Source organism: Tachyglossus aculeatus, chromosome 14, assembly GCF_015852505.1.
Source record: "Tachyglossus aculeatus isolate mTacAcu1 chromosome 14, mTacAcu1.pri, whole genome shotgun sequence".
Taxonomy (NCBI): domain Eukaryota; kingdom Metazoa; phylum Chordata; class Mammalia; order Monotremata; family Tachyglossidae; genus Tachyglossus; species Tachyglossus aculeatus.
Window position 1 is genome coordinate 44,281,216 of NC_052079.1, and position 18,741 is coordinate 44,299,956.

Below are 18,741 nucleotides of genomic sequence, written 5' to 3' on the forward strand. Positions count from 1 at the left end.
AGAGAAGTTAAGTGACTTGCCCAAAGTCACACAGCTGACAATTGGTGGAGCCGGGATTTGAACCCATGACCTGTGACTCCAGAGCCTGCGCTCTTTCCAATGATCCACGCTGCTACTTGAAGTGATATCACCTAAATCAGGTTTTTGATACTATTAGCCAACAGTAGCATATTAAAATTTGACAATCTGCCACAATACATACCAGGAAAAACACAGCAGCCAACACAAAGAAGTGCACACTAACCTGCACAATGTCCAAAACCATGCCGGCTGAAACCGTTCCAAAACCTGCCAGCAGAAACGGTACAAGTATTTGCAGAGCCATAGTTCCACTAGATTCCTTCGGTAATTTTCGGTTTCCTTCCAGGATGACATCTTCATCACCTTCACTAGATGTGTCTTCATCTTTTAACATGGCAGCAGTTTCTGAAGTCTCTCTCTCATCGCAATAATTATAGTTAGCGTAGTCATCATACTTTGGACTGCAGTTTGATGGACTGTGTCCATTATTACCATGAAAAGATGGTTCTGAGAAGTGAGGGAAGTCCATGTGTTGATCTGTTCTATGGTTAAAACTTTGTGCTGCAGATGGTAATTCATCTTGCCAAATACTATTTGGTTTCTTATGTTTGTCATCCTGATTTTTCTGGTAAATGACTGGAACCATACTCAATAACAGGTTTAAGAACTTGTCAGACTGAATTGTACTTACAGCAATAGTCCAATTTACAAAGCTTTCTCCACCTCTTAAAATACCATTTGTTTTGTTCGTGATAGATCTTCCTCTACTATTAGTCATATTGTCATTACAAAACACTGAATCTTTGCTCTTCAGGCCTTAAGTAGCATGTGAGGAAACCAATGAAGCAAAATACAGGTTTAAAAATAAAAAGTCATTTTGTTGCATAGAAAGCAATTTTCCAGTATTCTCCAATGTTTAATTGTTCTACAATAGTGCTTGCATCTGGAAAGTAAAACATACAGAGTAGATCATTATTCTTCTCATTTTAACTTAATTTTCTCAAAGAAAAATAAAACACTGGAATCTATTTTTTCAACGTTAAGGCATTTAGGAAACTCATGGAAAGACAACATCATAGTGAGAAATTTGAAGTCAAATAGTCAATGAATTCTTCATTCTACAAACTAATCCCAAATAGATACTTCGGATTGCTTAGGATAAACTCACTGTCATCAAAGAGGCTCTTACTTATTCACTTATGCTATGACACAAGCTCTAGAGAGTAATGGAATGTTACCAATACAATACTATAACTCCTCATCCTAAAAAGCAACTGCAGTTGCTCAAAATGTCAAATGAAGGAGACGGAAAAAGAAATTAAGTGAAAATTTAGGGAAGTAAGAAGTGGAGATGTTTTATTGTGGATCATCAACTTCAAAGAAAAAAGGAGAAAGTATTGGAATTCCAAGAACCGGCATGCTCTGCATATCCACCATTCTGCACCAAATAAAAAGCATATTTCTGTTATTTCACAGAAAAGCACCAACTGTCTGGCTGTCAGGGGCTTTAAAATGACACCTTTCAGCAAGCAAGTAGCCATATTTTTCATTTACAACTTGTACTTCCCAAGCACTTAGTACAGTGCTCTGCACACAGTAAGAGCTCAATAAATATGACTGAATGAATGAATTAATTAATTTACAAAATAACCAATCACTTAAATGGCATTCCCTTCTGCTTTCCCATTATCTACCTGTTAATGATTACTTGTGAAAGGGAAAATTAAATTAAGGGACATACTACCAACAGGTGCCCTTTGTTCCTCTTTCTTCTACCACACATGCTGGTTTCACTTCTGCAACGTTAAGTTTTCACTCACTATGGTTTGCTAAAGATAAATTAAAATAGAAATTTTGAGAGCATTATAACATTGGAACTTCTTTTTCTAATGAAAATAGATGAGGAGGAGTACGGTCCAATATGTATACCACTGGAGTAGGACTGCTTAAAGGGACCCTATAGTCTCAGGCCCTCACCACCACCTGCAGCTCTGACCCCAACCTGCCTGCAGGAATAGGGGGAGTGGGTGAAGGAGGAGAACCTGCTTTCCCAGTATTTGGGACATGGAAAAGGCTGTGTCAGTTTGAACTAAAGATGACCCTGCCTGGAGCAGTGAGGAGCCTGAGGTCCATTTCCCAGCAGCAAGTATACACTGTTATTTACCTGTTTTCTACTGAACTGTTGATGTTGCGGGATGACCATTATTCTTTCCATGTGGGGCTGTCTGTGAGCTAGGGACTATGTTTAAATCCAAGTCTCCATATTTCACCCAATACTTGATTAGAAACTTTATGCATTCTTAAGAAGCCCAGGGCCCAAGGTCTAAGGGGAGGAAGTTGGGGGCAGGGGGTGGGGAAGGGGAGAGTCATTTAAAGATATATATGCTAGACTTTGCCTTAAAGAGTACAGTCAAGCAGGAGAGTGACAGTATAGCAGAAATAAACAGAAGTCTGTTCCTCAAATCTTCACCACCAGGGTTCAGCCCTGAAGCACACCCAATCAAGCCCTATTCTGGGGTCCCCAAAACCCTTAATCTCACCCTGGTTGGGGCACCTCCCTGATTAAGAAAGCCCCTGAGGACTGGGTCAATTCTGGGACGTCCAAAGTGTTTGGAAGATCTTAGGAAGATTTCAGAGGCATCCCACTTCCAACCTTTCCACACTAACCCCAATCCCACAGGGTTTCTCCACAATCTCCCAGAGATTCTTGGATCAGAGTGAACCCTAATCCTGGGGCAGCTGCTATCTAAAGTGAGACCCTCAGGAGCCACCTCAAGCTAAAGCCTATAGGGTGGTCCAGAGATGCTCCAAAGCTCCACCCCCAGAGGAGATGTTGGTCACTGGCTACCTTAGAGCTACTGGGTGATGACCTGGTCCCAGACTTCTCAAATCGCAGCATCAATATACCATGTGAACCAGTTAAACAAGACTAATGTGACACCCAGAATTCTAAGTGCCATTCTAAAGTACAGTTGGGCATAAAAAAGCCAGTCCATTGGAAGTGCTAACGATCACCTTTTGGCTACTTTTGCTACCAATTCTAGCAAAACTGAACAAAGCAATTCACGTACAGACCAGCAATTTGGAAAAGAACACCTGCTTCAGCAACCAACATTCAGTGGTAACCACTCCTGAGGCCCAGAAACAACTGTTTCACAGGCACATAAAGTGGAAGACAGGGAATACTAAAGACCTTCACATCCTTTCAACCATTTTTTATCCCCAAGTTGTTTGTGAGCAAGTACGAACTGCCAAAATCTGAGTGTGAATTAGCTAAAGCCTTCAGGGTATTTGATCCTCACCAAGTGGAGCTAGCAATTCAGACATATCAGTCAAATTCCTAAGAATGCCATAAATGGACCATTACCTAGGAATGGTGAATGGTCTTTTATCCTTTCCAGAAAAATGCTGTTCATTGTCTTTGAGCTAAATGATGGGTCTAAGATGCATAGATTCTCAATGGATCAACTGCAAGACTACCCTTCATTAAAACTTGTTGATAGTTGAGAGCCTTAGGAATTAGATCTTCTAAATAACCATCATTTCTTTCAAGTGACCTTGGGCAAGTCACTCAACTTCTCTGTGCCTGCATTACCTCACTGTAAAAAATGGGGATAAGACTGAGAGCCCAAGAGGGACATGGATTGTGTCCGTCTTGATTAGCTCATATCTACCCCAGCGCTTAGTACAGGGCTTAACAAGGACCATTAAAAAATGTACTGTTAAAAATGTTGTGCACTATCGATCAGTGGTATCTATTGAGCAATTACTATGTGCAGAGCACTGTACTAAATGCTTGGGAGTAATAATAATAATGATTAACAATCACTATGGTATTTGTTAAGCACTTACTAATTGCCAGGCACTGTTCAAAGCACTGGGGTAGACACAAGCTAATAGGTTTGGACACAGTCCCTATCCCACATAGGACTCACAGGTTTGACCCCCATTTTACAGATAAGGGAATTGAGGCCAGAGAAATAAAGTGACTTATCCAAGGTCACACAACAGACAACTGGCAGAGCCAGGATTAGAACTCAGGTGCTTCTCCTAGAGAAGCAGCGTGGCTCAGTGGAAAGGGTGTGGGCTTTGGAGTCAGAGGTCATGAGTTCAAATCCCAGCTCCACCAATTGTAAGCTGTGTGACTTTGGGCAAGTCACTTAACTTCTCTGTGCCTCAGTGACCTCACCTGTAAAATGGGTATGAAGACTGTGAGCCCCATGTGGGACAACCTGATCACCTTGTAACCTCCCCAGCGCTTAGAACAGTGCTATGCACATAGTAGGCGCTTAATAAATGCCATCACTATTATTATCATTATTATTATTCTGACACCCGGGCCTATGCTCTATCTACAAGGCCACGCTGCTTCCCTGCCTCTAACAAGCTTACAGTCTAGAGGGGGAGATAGACATTAATATAAGTAATTTACTTCCAAAGTAAATAAGTATTTTGCTTCCAAAAGAAGGGCTAAAATGATGACATCTCATGGCAACAATGTAGAAATGGAGATGAGATGTAGAAGCAATTTTTTAAAAATGCATATTGTGTGGTGGTGATAGTCATATGTCAGAAACACCTAAGGACTGAGAATCTGTGTGAAGGAACTGATGAGAGTAGCCTGGCCTAGTGGATAGGGCATGGGCCTTGGGAGACAGAAAGACCCAAGTTCTAACCCCAGCTCTGCCACTTGTCTGCTGTGTGACCTTGGACAAGTCACTTAACTTCTGTGTGCTACAGTTGCCTCATCTCTAAAATGGGGATTAGGGCTGTGAGCCTCATGTGGGACAGGGACTGTGTCCAAACTGACAACCTTGTATCTACCCTAGCACTTAGTAGAGTGCCTGGTACATAGTAAGTGCTTAACAGCATTTTTAAAAAAGAGAGATTGTTAGTGGTTTTCAGAGCATCACTCGCATTCTCTCATCTCTGGCAGTTGTTTTCTGGCTGAGGCAATGGGTGTTATGGGTATTATGAATATGCTTCATGATCAAGTATGTGCAGATACTTGACTATATTCATAGCAGGTTACAGAACAGAAATGTTTTCAGGGGTGAACTTCAACAGGAAATGAACAGAGATGCGCCACCTGCAATGTGGCTGAAGTATCTCTGCTTTCAGACCGTTTCTTGTCTTCTGAGTTCTTAGTTATTTTTACGTGAAAGAAGTGAGCTTTTGCTTTCAGATGTTTCTCCCTTCTTAGGTGTACCCCTTCTTACATTAAGAGCTTTCATGTTCTCCCAGTCAAGCTGCTTGGCACTAAATTTGGCATGTTTTGCGAATACGCAGCTTGACTGACAGAAGACAGTTCCAGTAGCTTGCAAAGCAGTTTTTGCATTTTCCTGGTAAAAGCCCTGTTCTTTATACCTTTCTTGACATATTATGTATGTTGATCCAGGCTTAGTAGAGGAATTCTGGGTGTGGCCTTTGGTAAAATCCTCAGGTCCACCCACTAAAAGCAGGCATACACAGACAATATAATACGGTGGGATGCAATCACAGATGCAGACATAGATGGAGACACTCAGAGAGAGCAGACAACTCTCCCCCCTCCCACACACGTATCCTTCCCCCAAACTCCCTTCTCCCCCCCACCACACACATACACACACACACACACACACACACACACACACACAAACATATTCACACTCACTCACTCACTCTGGAGGCAGCTGGTGAGACCTTAGCCTCTGTTATGGAAACTGGTGGGGTGGGACCCAGAGAAAAAGTTTTGGAGGTCTTGGCTCTTGCAAAGTGGGGAGGAGAGAGTGTCCACCTAGAGACTATGAAAATCTGCAGGGTAAAGAAAAAGAAATGCAAATATTCTACTTTTAAGCATGTGAATTCAAGAACCCCTTCTGCTCCCTTCCCAAGACTGTCTAAGAAGTTAAGATTTCATGGCAATAACCAATATTAAAGAATAGAAGTGAACTCTGGTGTCCTAGTCACCTCTACAACAGGTTCTAAAACAAACTGGTTTGAGCATTGGTTTACCATCCAGTGGCTTCCATGCTCTGTTTTATAATTACACTATGTCCAGCTACCAAACAAAACTTACTATAGTCTCACCAATTATTTGAAGGCGCTCCAAGAGATTTCACTTGGAAAGGAATGAAAAAAAGCCTTCCTATCCCAGAATAATCACTATTTAACGATGTCAAGGTCACATAAGAATAATGCAGAGTTGGGGTGGAGGATAGGCAGAGGAGAAGAAAAGAACAGTTAACTGGTATTGTGGAAACATCTAATTGCTAGGCAAGACTCAGACACATTCTGTACAAACACGAAGGCCCAAGATGAGTCATAGCCATGATTCAGCTGTCTGAATTTATTTCCTAAAATCCACCGCATTTTGAAAATAAAAATATTCAAAAATTTCCAAGATTTCTAAAGAAAGTGTAGCACTTTCACAAGCTTTAACTTTGAAAATTATTTACTTGGAAGCTCTGTAGTTTGCATATGATAAAATAATTTATTTTAGGAAATAGAGATCTTCTCCATAGTTCAAATTCCAAGATAATAAGCTTCTATATCTAACAAAAGAGTGCACTTAGCTCTTGTAAAGGACAAGTCTTTAAATCAAGGGAGACTATTTATATACAGGATATTCCGGCATGGTCTCAAATAACAAAATATGAGTCCCACGAGGGACAGGGATTCTGTCCAACCTGATCATCTTGTACCTTCCCCAGTGCTTGGCACAAAGTGACTGCTTAACAAATATTACAATTATTATAGGGTTTATATGGTAATCACGAAGATAGTTGGTAGTGCAACTGAACTGTAAAATTGGCCCTTAGGTAAAGACGAACCCTAGTGTTTCATTTCTGCCCCCCAAAACTGTAATTCAATAGTAGTCTTCTTAAAGTGTGATCCCAAGACACTGCCAATTGAACCATGGCCACACCACCTCTGATACCAGTCCCCCTGACTTTCATTTCTTGAAGGGACAGTTCCCCATTGCTTCTCTTTTCCTGAGTAACTATGCCTTGTAGAACACTTCCAGGGCTACATTTAGACTGGGACTGCTGCTTGGGAACAGAAGGGGATTCTTCCTCTACCATTCACAGAGGGGAGCCATGAGGGCTTTGGCCCCACCAAAGTAATCTGCAATTTCTATAAACTATAAGCTTGTTATGGGCAAGGAATGTGTCTGCTAACTCTTTCTACTGTACTCACCCAAGCGCTTAGTACAGGGCTCTGCTCATAGTACGTACTCAATAAATATTATTGATTGGTTGGCAGTGAAGGGCTCAGATAATTTTCTCTCAAACATTATACATAAAGGCTTTGATGTTAAGGCAGGAGCCTTTCCTGATTTTAAGGATTTCTTAATTTAAGAAGTGATGAACATGAAGAAAATGGCATGTCATGCATGGTCAGTATTTTAAATGCGTGGGCTCTATATCCATTTTTCCATTCTTTCTTAATTGTTTCTCCTTTTACTTATACCAATTCACTTTCCTGACATCCCTAACGAAAACAGTTAAGCAATCATGAAACAGAATTTCTCCTCCAACCTCGTACCCTTCTCTGGATAATGCCAGTTTTCTCTAGGCTGTTGACTCATCTCCTGCCAGAGATTTGATCCTACAGGAGACCACCCAGGCTGAAAAACTGCTATCCCAAGATACCACAGTCTTGTAGTAAAGTCCCAGATACATTTTAAAAACTCAAAAAAAAATAAATAAAAAAGACAGCAATGTGGTATTCCAACCTGAGTATTAACCATACCATAATACAATGGAATGATAAAGGAAGTGGCCCAATTAAACTAACCTAAAGATGGAGGCATTGGCCAGATAGGTTCCCCATGGCAGGGCCTTTCTGGAAACCTGGGGATCCTTCTAAAAATACCATTACTATTGTGCATGGGCTATACAGTCCACTGTAGATAGATAGGGAGTTGGAGCTACAGTTTTGTTTTTTGTTTTTTTTACCAGAGCTCCTCTTCTCCCTCCTGTACAAATTTGAGAACTAGTAATATTAAATGGTGGTGAAACCGTGCCATTAACAAATACAGCCTACAACGAAACATTTATTAACAGAGGAAACAAAAGTGAAACTGTACTTCTTGACCAGAACATCTTTAATTCTGTAAACTGTTACTATAAAAAATTTTTTTTAAAATTTTCAAGTTTAGGGTTTCACCGGTAAATTACAAATGAACTCAGAGATCTTGTGAGCATGAAATGGACAGCCTGAATTGTTCAAGTGATATAAGCAAAGATACTGGATGTCACAAGCCCTGGTTCTTCTCCAAACCCCAGAACTGATTTACTAATCAATCAACTGATGGCATTTATTAAGCATTTACAATACAATAGAGTTGGCAGACATGATCCCTGCCCATAAGTACCTCACAGACTAGAGAGGGAGACAGTCACTAAAATAAATTACAGAAAGAGGAAAGAGCAGAGTATAAGGATATGTAACTAAGTGTTCTGGGGGTGGAGTGAATGTCAAAGTGCTTAAGGGGAACACACCCAAGTAAAGCAAAAAGGAGAGTGATTGCGGAAGAGAGACAGTCAGGGATGACCTTTTGGAGAAGATATGATTTTAGTAGGGCTTTGAGGAGGAGGAGGAGAGTGGTGGTCTGTCGAATATGAAGGAGAAGGAGTCCCAAGCCAGAGGGAAGGCATGGGCTAGGGGTCAGCAGCAACATAGATGAGATCGAGGTACAGTGAGTAGCTTGGCACTAGAAGAGCAAAATGTGTGGGCTGGGTTGTAGTAGATGAGCAAGGTCAGGTAAGAGGGGAAGAGCTGATTGAGCGCCTCAGAGCTGATGGTAGGAAGTTTTCAGTTTGATGTGGAGATGGCTAGACAACCATCAGAGGTTTTTGAGGAGTGAGGAAACATGGACTGAACTTCTTTTAAAAAAAAAATCACTTGGGCAGCAGAGTGATGCATGAAATGGAGAGAGAGAAGACAGGAGGCAGGGAGTTTAGCAAGGAGGCTGACAGTAGTTAAGGCAGGAAATGAGAAGCATCTGGGCTAGTGGAAAGCCCAGGCTTGTGAGTCAGAGGGCCTGGGTTCTAATCTTGACTCCACCACTTGTCCACTGTATGACTTTGGGCAAGTCACTTAATGTCTCTGGGCCTCAGTTGCCTCATCTGTAAAATGGGGATTAAATCCTCCTCCCTCATATTTAGGCTGTGACCCCCATGTGGGACAGGGACTGTGCCAAACCAGATTATCTTGTATCTACTCTAGCACTTAGTGCAGTACCTGGAATATAATCAGTGCTCAACAAGTACCATTAAAAAGTGCTTGGATTAGCATGGTAACAGTTTGGATGGAAAGGAAGGAAGACATGTGAACTGACAGGACTTAGTGACAGACTGAATATGTGGGTTGAATGATGGAGATGAATCTAGGATAATGCCAAGGTTAATGGGTTTGTGAGACAGGGAGGATAGTGGTTGTTTACAGTGATGGGAAAGTCTGGTGGAGGACAGGGTTTGGACGGGAAAATGAGGAGTTCTGTTTTGAATAGGCTAAGCTTGAGGTGCTGAAGGGAGATCCAAGTAGAGATATCCTCAAGGCAGGAGGAAATGCGGCCCTGTAGGGAAGGAGAGAGGTTCAGGGTTGGAGAGGTAGATTTGGGAATCATCAATATAGAGATGGTAATTGAAGCCATGGAAGCAAATACATTCTCCAAGGGAGTGGGTGTAGAAGAAGAATAGAAGGAGATCCAGAACTGGACCTTGAGGAACTCCCACAGTTAGGGTCTGGGAGCCAAAGGAGGAGCCCGGGAACGAGACTGAGAAGGCGTGGTAAGAGAGATAGGAGAAAAACCAGAAGACAGTGGCAGTGAAGCCAGGGTTAAATAATTTTACTAGGAGAAGGGGTTGTTCTACAGTGTCAAAGGCAGCTGAAAGGTCAAGGAGAATTAGAATGGAGTACAGACTATTGGATTTGGAAAGGAGGAGGTCATTGGTGACATTAGAGAGGGCAGTTTCAATGGAGTGGAGCGGCAGGGAACATGTCTACCAACTGTTATACTGTACTCTCCCAAACACTTAGTATGGTATTCTGCAGATGTAAGCGCTGAATAAGTATGATTGATTGACTGATTGATTGATTGGGAAAAGTCAGACTGCTGGGGTTCAAGGAGAGAACTGCAGGAGGATGTGAGAGGCAGCATGGCCTACTGTTTGGTCACGGACCCGGGAGTCAGATGACCTAGATTCTAATCTTGGCTCTGCCACTTGCCTGCTGTGTGACATTGGACAAGTCACCTAACTTCTCTATGCCTCAGCTTCCTCTGTAACTTGGGGATTAAATCCTACTCCCTCCTATTTAGACTGTGAGCCCCAAAATGGGATAGAGACTCTGTCCAACTTAATTATCTTACATCTACCCCAGTGCTTTATTCAGTGTTTGGCACACAGGAAGCACTTAAATACCAAAAGTAATAATAGTGACTTTTATTACTAGTATTAAAGGGAGGCAACAGGTGTAAACAACCCACTTGAAGAAGGTGGGGTAATGACTGGAGGGTACCATGGGGTCAAGGGAAGGCAAGCTCGAAAACAGTGGAGTTGTTGGGGAGTGAGGGGTTGAAAATGGTGGTCGGGAAGGGATCAAGTGTTTTAATAATGTGCCAAGTGATGGAATCAGAGGCTCAGGGGGAATGGGTAGATTTATGAGGTGGTCTCATTTTGAAATACTTCTGAAAGAGCTGAAGAGGGGACAGAAAGAGGGTGGGGGACTGGAGAGGTGCAGGGGAGTTTTAGGGGAGATCAAACCTAATGGTTTCAATTTTAATTGACATTTTACTTGGTAGTGGACTAATCAAAATCATCATACTATGCTTCAGCTTCTGTTAAATGGAAATAATAATTCATTAGTGAAACTGAACCCTGAGATTCTGGGGTGAAAATTACAAAGGGCTACGTATTAGTAACTGAGTTTAATTTTCCCATTATTTTGAAAGCACAAAAGTTCAGTCCATGCAGCTGAGCTATACAAAAATGTTGTAAACTAGTAGAAGGCACCTATCCTTCCCTAATTACCAAATCCGGTTGCTCTTACTCGCTCTTCCAAATATTCAAACATCAAAAGTAATTTACTGAAAGTCAAATATAAACATTAAGCATGAGTTCTAAATAAACTATGGTATGTTCACTAAAGAAACTAGGAAATGGGATATATGCATTACTAAGAGTAATAGAGAGGGTTTCATACCTATACCTTCGGGAAATCCTCTCACCAATAACTAGCTTTGCTGGGCAGCCTCTGTTACTCTTCCCAAACATTGTGAAAGAGTCAAGCACATTAGTGCACAAGGGAACAAACATCCAAACCACTGTTTCAAGTCTAATAAGGTGAGCTAACATGTTTGGTCCAAGCCAGATTCTTCTACATTTCCTCTTGCCTTATGAGTCCTGGTTTTACTTAACCTAAATCATATCTGAATTTTGCTAATGATTATAATCTACACCAAAGGCTAAGTTTTAGAGCACTGGATCAACATTTCTTCTGCCCCCTAAACTTGTTCCAAAATTATAAAGTAGGATTCCCTCCTGAACATCTCAAATATTCTGTACACATCAACCTCCCAAAGAAGATTGCTTATAGTAGTTGATACTATCATCTCCGCATACAAAAGCTTCTTACCATTAGTGATATGGCACTCCTCCTCCTACCTAACCTCAGTAATCTCTTGCTACAAACCCAGTCCGCATACTTCGTTCCTCTAATACCAGCCTACTCACTGTTCCTCAGTCTCATCTATTTTACCACCAACCCTTTGTCAGTCAGTCATATTTACTGAGCACTTACTGTTTGCAGAGCACTTACTGTAAGCAGAGCATCGTACTAAGCACCTAGGAGAGTACAATATAGCAGGCACAGCCACATCTTCCTTCTGGAACTCCCTCGCCTTACATGTACGACAGGCTACCACTCTCCCCATCTTCAAAACCAGTCTAAAAATCCCATCTCCTTCTAGATGCCTTCCCCAACTAAGCCCTCATTTCCCCTACTCCCTCTCCCATCTGCGCTGCCCTCACAATTGAATTGGTACATTTTATTCATCCCACCCTCAGCCCCACAGCACATATGTATACATCTGTAATTTATTTTAATGTCCATCTCCAGCTCTAGACTTTAAACTCCTTATGGACAGGGATTGGGTCTACCAACTCTACTGTAGTGTACTCTCCCAAGTGCTTAGTTCAGAGCTCTGCGCACTGTAAGCACTCAAATACCAATGATTCATTGATCAGCTATATATCTGACAATGTCTAAATTTAGGAGAACAATCTTAGGGATTAAAAGTATATTTATAAGATAGACTTAATTGCTTCTTAATTTTATTAATTGATTATTGTACATTTCAAAGCAGTATCCAAATGCTTGATATGAGTACACCCATATTGTCCCTAGCAAAAACTGAATGGTTGAACACTTCATTTGATCCATAAAGGCCTCTATGGAATACAATTGTAGTTTTGAATCATCTCCTCCAGAATAATTACTTGTCTGTACAGTTCTACAGGAATGCTGACACAGAGGTACATTACAAACAAATTACTAAACCATGGGTGTTCTAGGCTCAGTCACAAAGGCAACGGTCTAAAATCACAAGATTCTCTCTCAGGCTTGATGTCTGGGGGAATCGAGTGGGTAACAGCCCTTACTCAGACCCCTCGAGTTGTACTTTGGGGCAAGACAGATAGGGTGTGGTCTGTTTGACCTTCTCTTTGGCATGGATTTTACAATTGTTTTGGTAGCCACATAACTGAACACTACAATCATAAATAGTAAATACACATTTCAGGTTGAGGTTTGTTTTGGAAGTAGAGTTTGGCAATTTAAAACCAAATTCCTTAATACATTCCATAATACATTTTCTAACTTCAAAAGAATAGTTAAGTACATTGAACTCCAGCTTCAGAACTACTACTAGTCTATGGTCTCATCAACAGATGCCGGGGGGCAGGGGGGAAGGCAGAGAATTAGAGAGGGCAAGCAGAACTGAAAAGTATTACTTACTGGAAAATACTTTTCATGCCACAGTAAAATGCAACTATATCTGGAGTCTGTTCTTTCATTAATTTTTCATCAACTCCCTTGCTCATTAGCAGAACTGTGTTGAAGCAAATAATTTTTTCTTCAAGGTCCACCTATTGCACTCCATGTGACATTACAATAACTGTCATGACAACAAACTGACATCAAAAAATTCTACACTGAGTTCAAAAGCATTCTATTCCCCCCCCCCCCCCGAATCAAAATATTTTGACTTATGTAAGGAAAAGTGTGGTCTCTTTAACTTCCACCTCCTTCTTAGAGTGAATCACAAAAGTATAAGATTTACTTAGCCCATTTTTCTCTTCATCTGAATAGCTGAACTTCACCTAACATTCCATTAACATTATTTCTAGGAGAAGGCGCTACTAAAGCCCAACCTTTTGCCTGAAGCCAATTTATACTTCAATTTCCTACCTTTACTAGACTGAAAAATACACATTCTTTATTTTTATATTATTAAGAATCAAAATTACACCACTAATGATATTGAAAAGACACTGATAACCCCCTTACCAGGATGCCAGTCCCATTTCCCTGAGCCACCACAAAGAAATCCTGGGAGATCTAGTTCTACTATTTGATAAATATCTGTTTTCCCTCCTACTTGATCTGTGAGTCCCTTGTGGGACCAAGGACTGTATCCAATCTAACAATAATAATAATAATAATTGTGGTATTTGTTAATTGCTTATTGTGTGCCAGGCCCAGTACTACTAAGGGGTGGATTCAAGCAAATCAGTTTGGACAGAGTCCCTGTCCCTCCTGAGGCTTTCCAGTCTGTGTCTACCCCAGGGATTAATACAGTGCTTAGATCACAGTATACACTTAAATATGTTTATTACTATAAACGATGAAAATACTCGTTGTCCTAATCCGGTGGAGAAGTGATTGAAATTTCTCTATAGGAAGGGTGACTTTCACTATCAGGCTAGCAGATTAAAACTGGATTTGGGGATTACTCAGTGTACAACGATCTTTATCCTCCATTAGAGTGTAACTCCCTTGTGGGCAGGGAACCTGCCACTTCATTATTCTGTACTTCCCAAGTGCCTCGTACAATGCACTGCACTAAGTGGGCACTCAATAAGAACAGTATTGCTACTACTACAGCCACTAATCAATCAATCATATTTATTGAGCGCTTACTGTGTGCAGAGCATTGTACTAAGCGCTTGGGAATTACAAGTTGGCAACATATAGACAGTCCCTACCCAACAGTGGGAGACAGAGAACAAAACCAAACATATTAACAAAATAAAATAAATAGAATAGATATGTACAAGTAAAATAAATACTGTTACTAATAGTAACAGTAATGGTATTAAGCACTTATGTGCCAAGCACTAACGAAACACTGGGGGTAGACACTATCTTGGGAAAGCATAAATCAGCTGAAGCCATTTTTAAGAATAACAAACAATACCAGTTATCCACTAGGAGATGGGATGAGACTGCTGTCAAGGAACCTCTCAACAATAAGTATTTACTCAGCTAGAGAAGGCTAGAAGCAGTTGTTTCTGAAATCAGTATTTCCAGCTACTTCCAGATGCCCAAGGGCAATCATAAGGCCCACTGCTGACACTTCACTTCATTTCCACCGTGTTCTTACAAGATGGAAAGGTAATGAATCAAAAGGGTTGGGCCTTATCTTGATCTCAAGGAGTAAGGTGCAGAATTTGAACTGCACCTGCTATTTTGGGGGAAATGGAAGAGGAGAGAGGCAGAGGCTGTTTAGTGTTGTGGATATGTGGGAAAAAACTAGAATCCTAAGATGTTCATATCAAAAAAAAACCCCACAAGTATTCTTATAGAAAGCATTTCATATCTTCCACAACCTGAACAATCACTTTGTCTTCAAAATAACCCAGGCGATAGGGTGACATTATCTCTTTTTAGATAATGAAACAGGTACATAGGGACACAGTACATGTTCTCAAAGTTATATCGTGTGTCAGTAGCAAAGCGAAGATTCAATCTAAGGTTCTTTTTGTTTTTGGTAACCATTTAACTCTGAACTGGTGGATTTCAAATTGTATTCTTGCATCCCAAAACATATATAATTTAAACTCCTTGAAGGCAGGGATTGTGCCTTTGACCTCTAGTGTACTCTGCATACAGTTGGTACAATTGATTATTGAAAAGTAGAAAGAAACCTCTTCTAATAAACAAAGCGATGCTTTAAAAGTTGTGGGCCCTTAAAAGAGATACTGTGATGCTGAAATAATCCCCTTGGGCCACGTGAGTTTCAGAACCTACAGTCAAAACACTTCACAGTACATTCATAATCGATTTAAACAAACTTGTGTGAGTTTCTCAAGCATCAGCACCTTATCTTTCCTCAATCCATTCTAACACAGTGTGGGTACCCAACTATTAATTAATGCAATAAGCATACCAGTGTTCATCTAACTAAGCAATAGGTGGCTCACCTTAATTACCAACCCAAATACACAAAATATACCAACGATGCATAAACGTCTAACAAAAACTACAAAGTTAATCAGGAGAGGCACGGCTCCTGCCTGAGTAAAAACATTCAAATTAAAAAAAAAAACTAGCCAGTGCCTGGAAACAAAAGAGTAGTTACAGTTAATAATTGGTTGTCTGGCTATTTTTGTTTTGTCTCAAATGGAAGTGAAGATAAACTGCAAAAAATCCTAGGGTTCACTGAGCAGGGTCAAACTCAAATGATCATTTCCAACGTCAGGCCAATTATTCATCTTGTGTTTTCCTGGAAGGGGAGGGGGGCGTCCCCCCACTTTCCAGTTAAAGTTAATAATTGGTTGCCTGGCTATTTTTGTTTTGTCAAATGAAAGTGAAGATAAACCCTAGGGTTCATTGATCAGGATAAAATTCAAATAATCCTTTCCAACGTCTGATCAATTATACATCTTGACCTGAGTTGTTTGGGGGGGGGGGCGGTTCCCCCCACTTTACCAGAAAAGACTGCAATAAGTAAAATGGAAAATGGATGGGAAGGAGCCCAAGCTGCCTGACTTGGACAGAGTTTCAGACAATCCGCAACACTTACTCTTCCAGCCCGGTGGGCAGGGATCCGTCGTCGGTGGTTTGGCAGGCTCCCCTACCGACACTAACCTGGCCGAATGTGACCCGGGCCCAACTCTTTAGAGAGGGGTAAAAAGAAAAACAAAAAGTCTGACTCCCAAAACAGGTCCGAGGTGGTAGGCGTTCGGATGGGTGGCGGGCACCCAACGTTCGCAAAGCAAAACAGAAAGTTTCATGGGTCCGCTGGCTCCCGGGGGCCTGTGGCTCCCTCCCTCAACCCATCCCGGGAGCCAGGGAGGGAAGGAAGGAAGGAGGGAGGGAGGAAGGAATTGGAGGCTTCGCTTCGGGGGCAGGGAGGGAGGTTAGGAGAGAGGGGAGGAAAAAGGGAGAGAGGGAAGGAAGGAGAGGAGGAAGAAGGGAGGGAGGGAAGGAAGAAGGAGGGAGGGGAGGAAGAAGGAGGGAAGGAAGAAGGGACGGAGGGGAGGAAGGAGGGAGGGAAGGAGGAAGGGAGAAAGGGAAGGAAGGGAAAGAAGAGGAGGCTTCGTTTACGGAACCAGGGATGGAGGGAAGGAGGGAGGAAGAGGAGGCTTCTCTTCGGAGCAGGGATGGAGGGAAGGAGAGAGAGAGGGAAGGAAGAGGAGGCTTCGCTTCGGGAGCAGGGATGGAGGAAGGAGGGAGGGAGGGAAGGAGAGAGAGAGGGAGGGAGGGAAGGAGAGAGGGGAAGCGGGAAGGAGAGGGGAAGAGGAAAGGAGAGGGGGAAGAGGGAAGGAGAGAGGGGAAGCGGGAAGGAGAGAGAGAGGGAGGGAAAGAGAGAGGGAGGGAAGGAGAGAGGGAGGGAAGGAGGGAGGGAAGGAGAGAGGGAGGGAGGGAGGGAGGGAAGGAGAGAGGGAGGGAGGGAAAGAGAGAGGTAGGGAAGGAGAGAGGGAGGGAGGGAGGGAGAGAGGGAGAGAGGGAGAGAGGGAGAGAGGGAGAGAGGGAGGGAGAGAGGGAGGGAGGGAAGGAGGGAGGGGAGGAGGGAGGGGAGGAGGGAAGGAGAGAAGGAGAGAGGGAAGAGGAGGCGAGAAAGGGAAGGAAGGGAAAGAAGAGGAGGCTTCGTTTACGGAACCAGGGATGGAGGGAAGGAGGGAGGAAGAGGAGGCTTCTCTTCGGAGCAGGGATGGAGGGAAGGAGAGAGAGAGGGAAGGAAGAGGAGGCTTCGCTTCGGGAGCAGGGATGGAGGAAGGAGGGAGGGAGGGAAGGAGAGAGAGAGGGAGGGAGGGAAGGAGAGAGGGGAAGCGGGAAGGAGAGGGGAAGAGGAAAGGAGAGGGGGAAGAGGGAAGGAGAGAGGGGAAGCGGGAAGGAGAGAGAGAGGGAGGGAAAGAGAGAGGGAGGGAAGGAGAGAGGGAGGGAAAGAGAGAGGGAGGGAAGGAGAGAGGGAGGGAGGGAGGGAGGGAAGGAGAGAGGGAGGGAGGGAGAGAGGGAGGGAGGGAGGGAGGGAAGGAGAGAGGGAGGGAGGGAGGGAGGGAAGGAGAGAGGGAGGGAGGGAGGGAAGGAGAGAGGGAGGGAGGGAGGGAAAGAGAGAGGTAGGGAAGGAGAGAGGGAGGGAGGGAGGGAGAGAGGGAGGGAGGGAAGGAGGGAGGGGAGGAGGGAAGGAGAGAAGGAGAGAGGGAAGAGGAGGCTTCGCTTTGGGAGCCGGGATGGAGGGAAGGAAGACGAGGCTTCGCTTCGGGACCAGGGAGGGAGGAAGAGGAGGCTTCGCTTCGGAGCAGGGAGGGAGGGAAGGAAGGAAGGAAGGAGGGAGGGAGGGAGGGAAGGAAGGAGGGAGGGAGGGAAGGAAGGAAGGAGGGAGGGAAGGAAGAAGAGGCTTCGCTTCGGGGGCAGGGATGGAGGGAGGAAGAAGAGGCTTCGCTTGGGTGCAGCCAGCTGGGCTGGCTAAGGCTGTTCCGCGGGCCGCCGCCCTCCCTTACTGCCCCTCAGACGCGGACCCCCGTTTCTTCCCCCCTCCCCGTGGCCTCTGGGGGCCGGGGCCGGGTAAAGCGGTGGGTTCCAAGGGCGGGGCGGGGCAGGGCGAGCCGGCCGGCCGGCCGTCCCTCGTGCCGTTGCCCACAGCCCGCTGTCGCCTGCCGGCCGCCGCCCCCTCCGGCGGGCAGGCAGCCCTCCGGCCCGGGGCCCCGAGCCGTTTTACCTGAGCTGCGCGGCGGCGGCCCCGAGCCGGGCCAGGCGGCGGGGCTGCCCCCCCCCCCCCCCATTGTCCGGACCGGGCCTCCAGCCGCCGCCGCCGCCGCCGCCTCAGCTGTGACAGATCCCGCGCGCGCGCCCCCGCGGGTGTGTCCCCCCCCCCCCCCGCGGCTCGCGCCTCACGGCCGCGCAGGCGCAAAAGTCTCCTCAGGATTCGGGGGGGCAGGGGACTCCATTGATGATGTGGCTGCCGATGGGCGCCACTTCCACGGGCCGCGCCGCCGGCCTGGGGGGGCACCATAACGCGCACCCCCGACTTTTCTGTCATTCATTCATTCATTCATTCATTCGTATTTATTGAGCGCTTACTGTGTGCAGAGCGCTTGGGAAGGCCAAGTGGGCAACATAGAGAGACGGTCCCCACCCAACAGCGGGCGCACGGTCCAGAAGGGGGAGGCAGACCACAAAACCAAACATATTCACAAAATAAAATCAATAGAATAAAAATGTACA

General features: G+C 44.2%; 1 protein-coding gene across 3 annotated transcripts in view; it reads right to left on the reverse strand.

The window, feature by feature from the left end:
• Positions 1-18,303, reverse strand: part of SLC41A2 (solute carrier family 41 member 2) — a 77,061-nt gene extending 58,758 nt beyond the window's left edge. Inside the window, exons 1-3 of one of the 3 annotated variants that reach the window (XM_038756210.1) lie at positions 16,097-16,434; positions 1,763-1,850; positions 245-964 (exon numbers count right to left, since the gene is read on the reverse strand). In XM_038756210.1, the coding sequence (XP_038612138.1) occupies positions 245-799 (555 nt within the window). In that variant the 5' untranslated portion in view covers positions 800-964; positions 1,763-1,850; positions 16,097-16,434. Of the gene's footprint in view, positions 1-244; positions 965-1,762; positions 1,851-16,096; positions 16,435-18,235 lie in introns of those variants that run through there. The other 2 variants (XM_038756211.1, XM_038756209.1) reach the window with 2 other exon arrangements.
• Between the last annotated feature and the right edge of the window lie 438 nt (positions 18,304-18,741).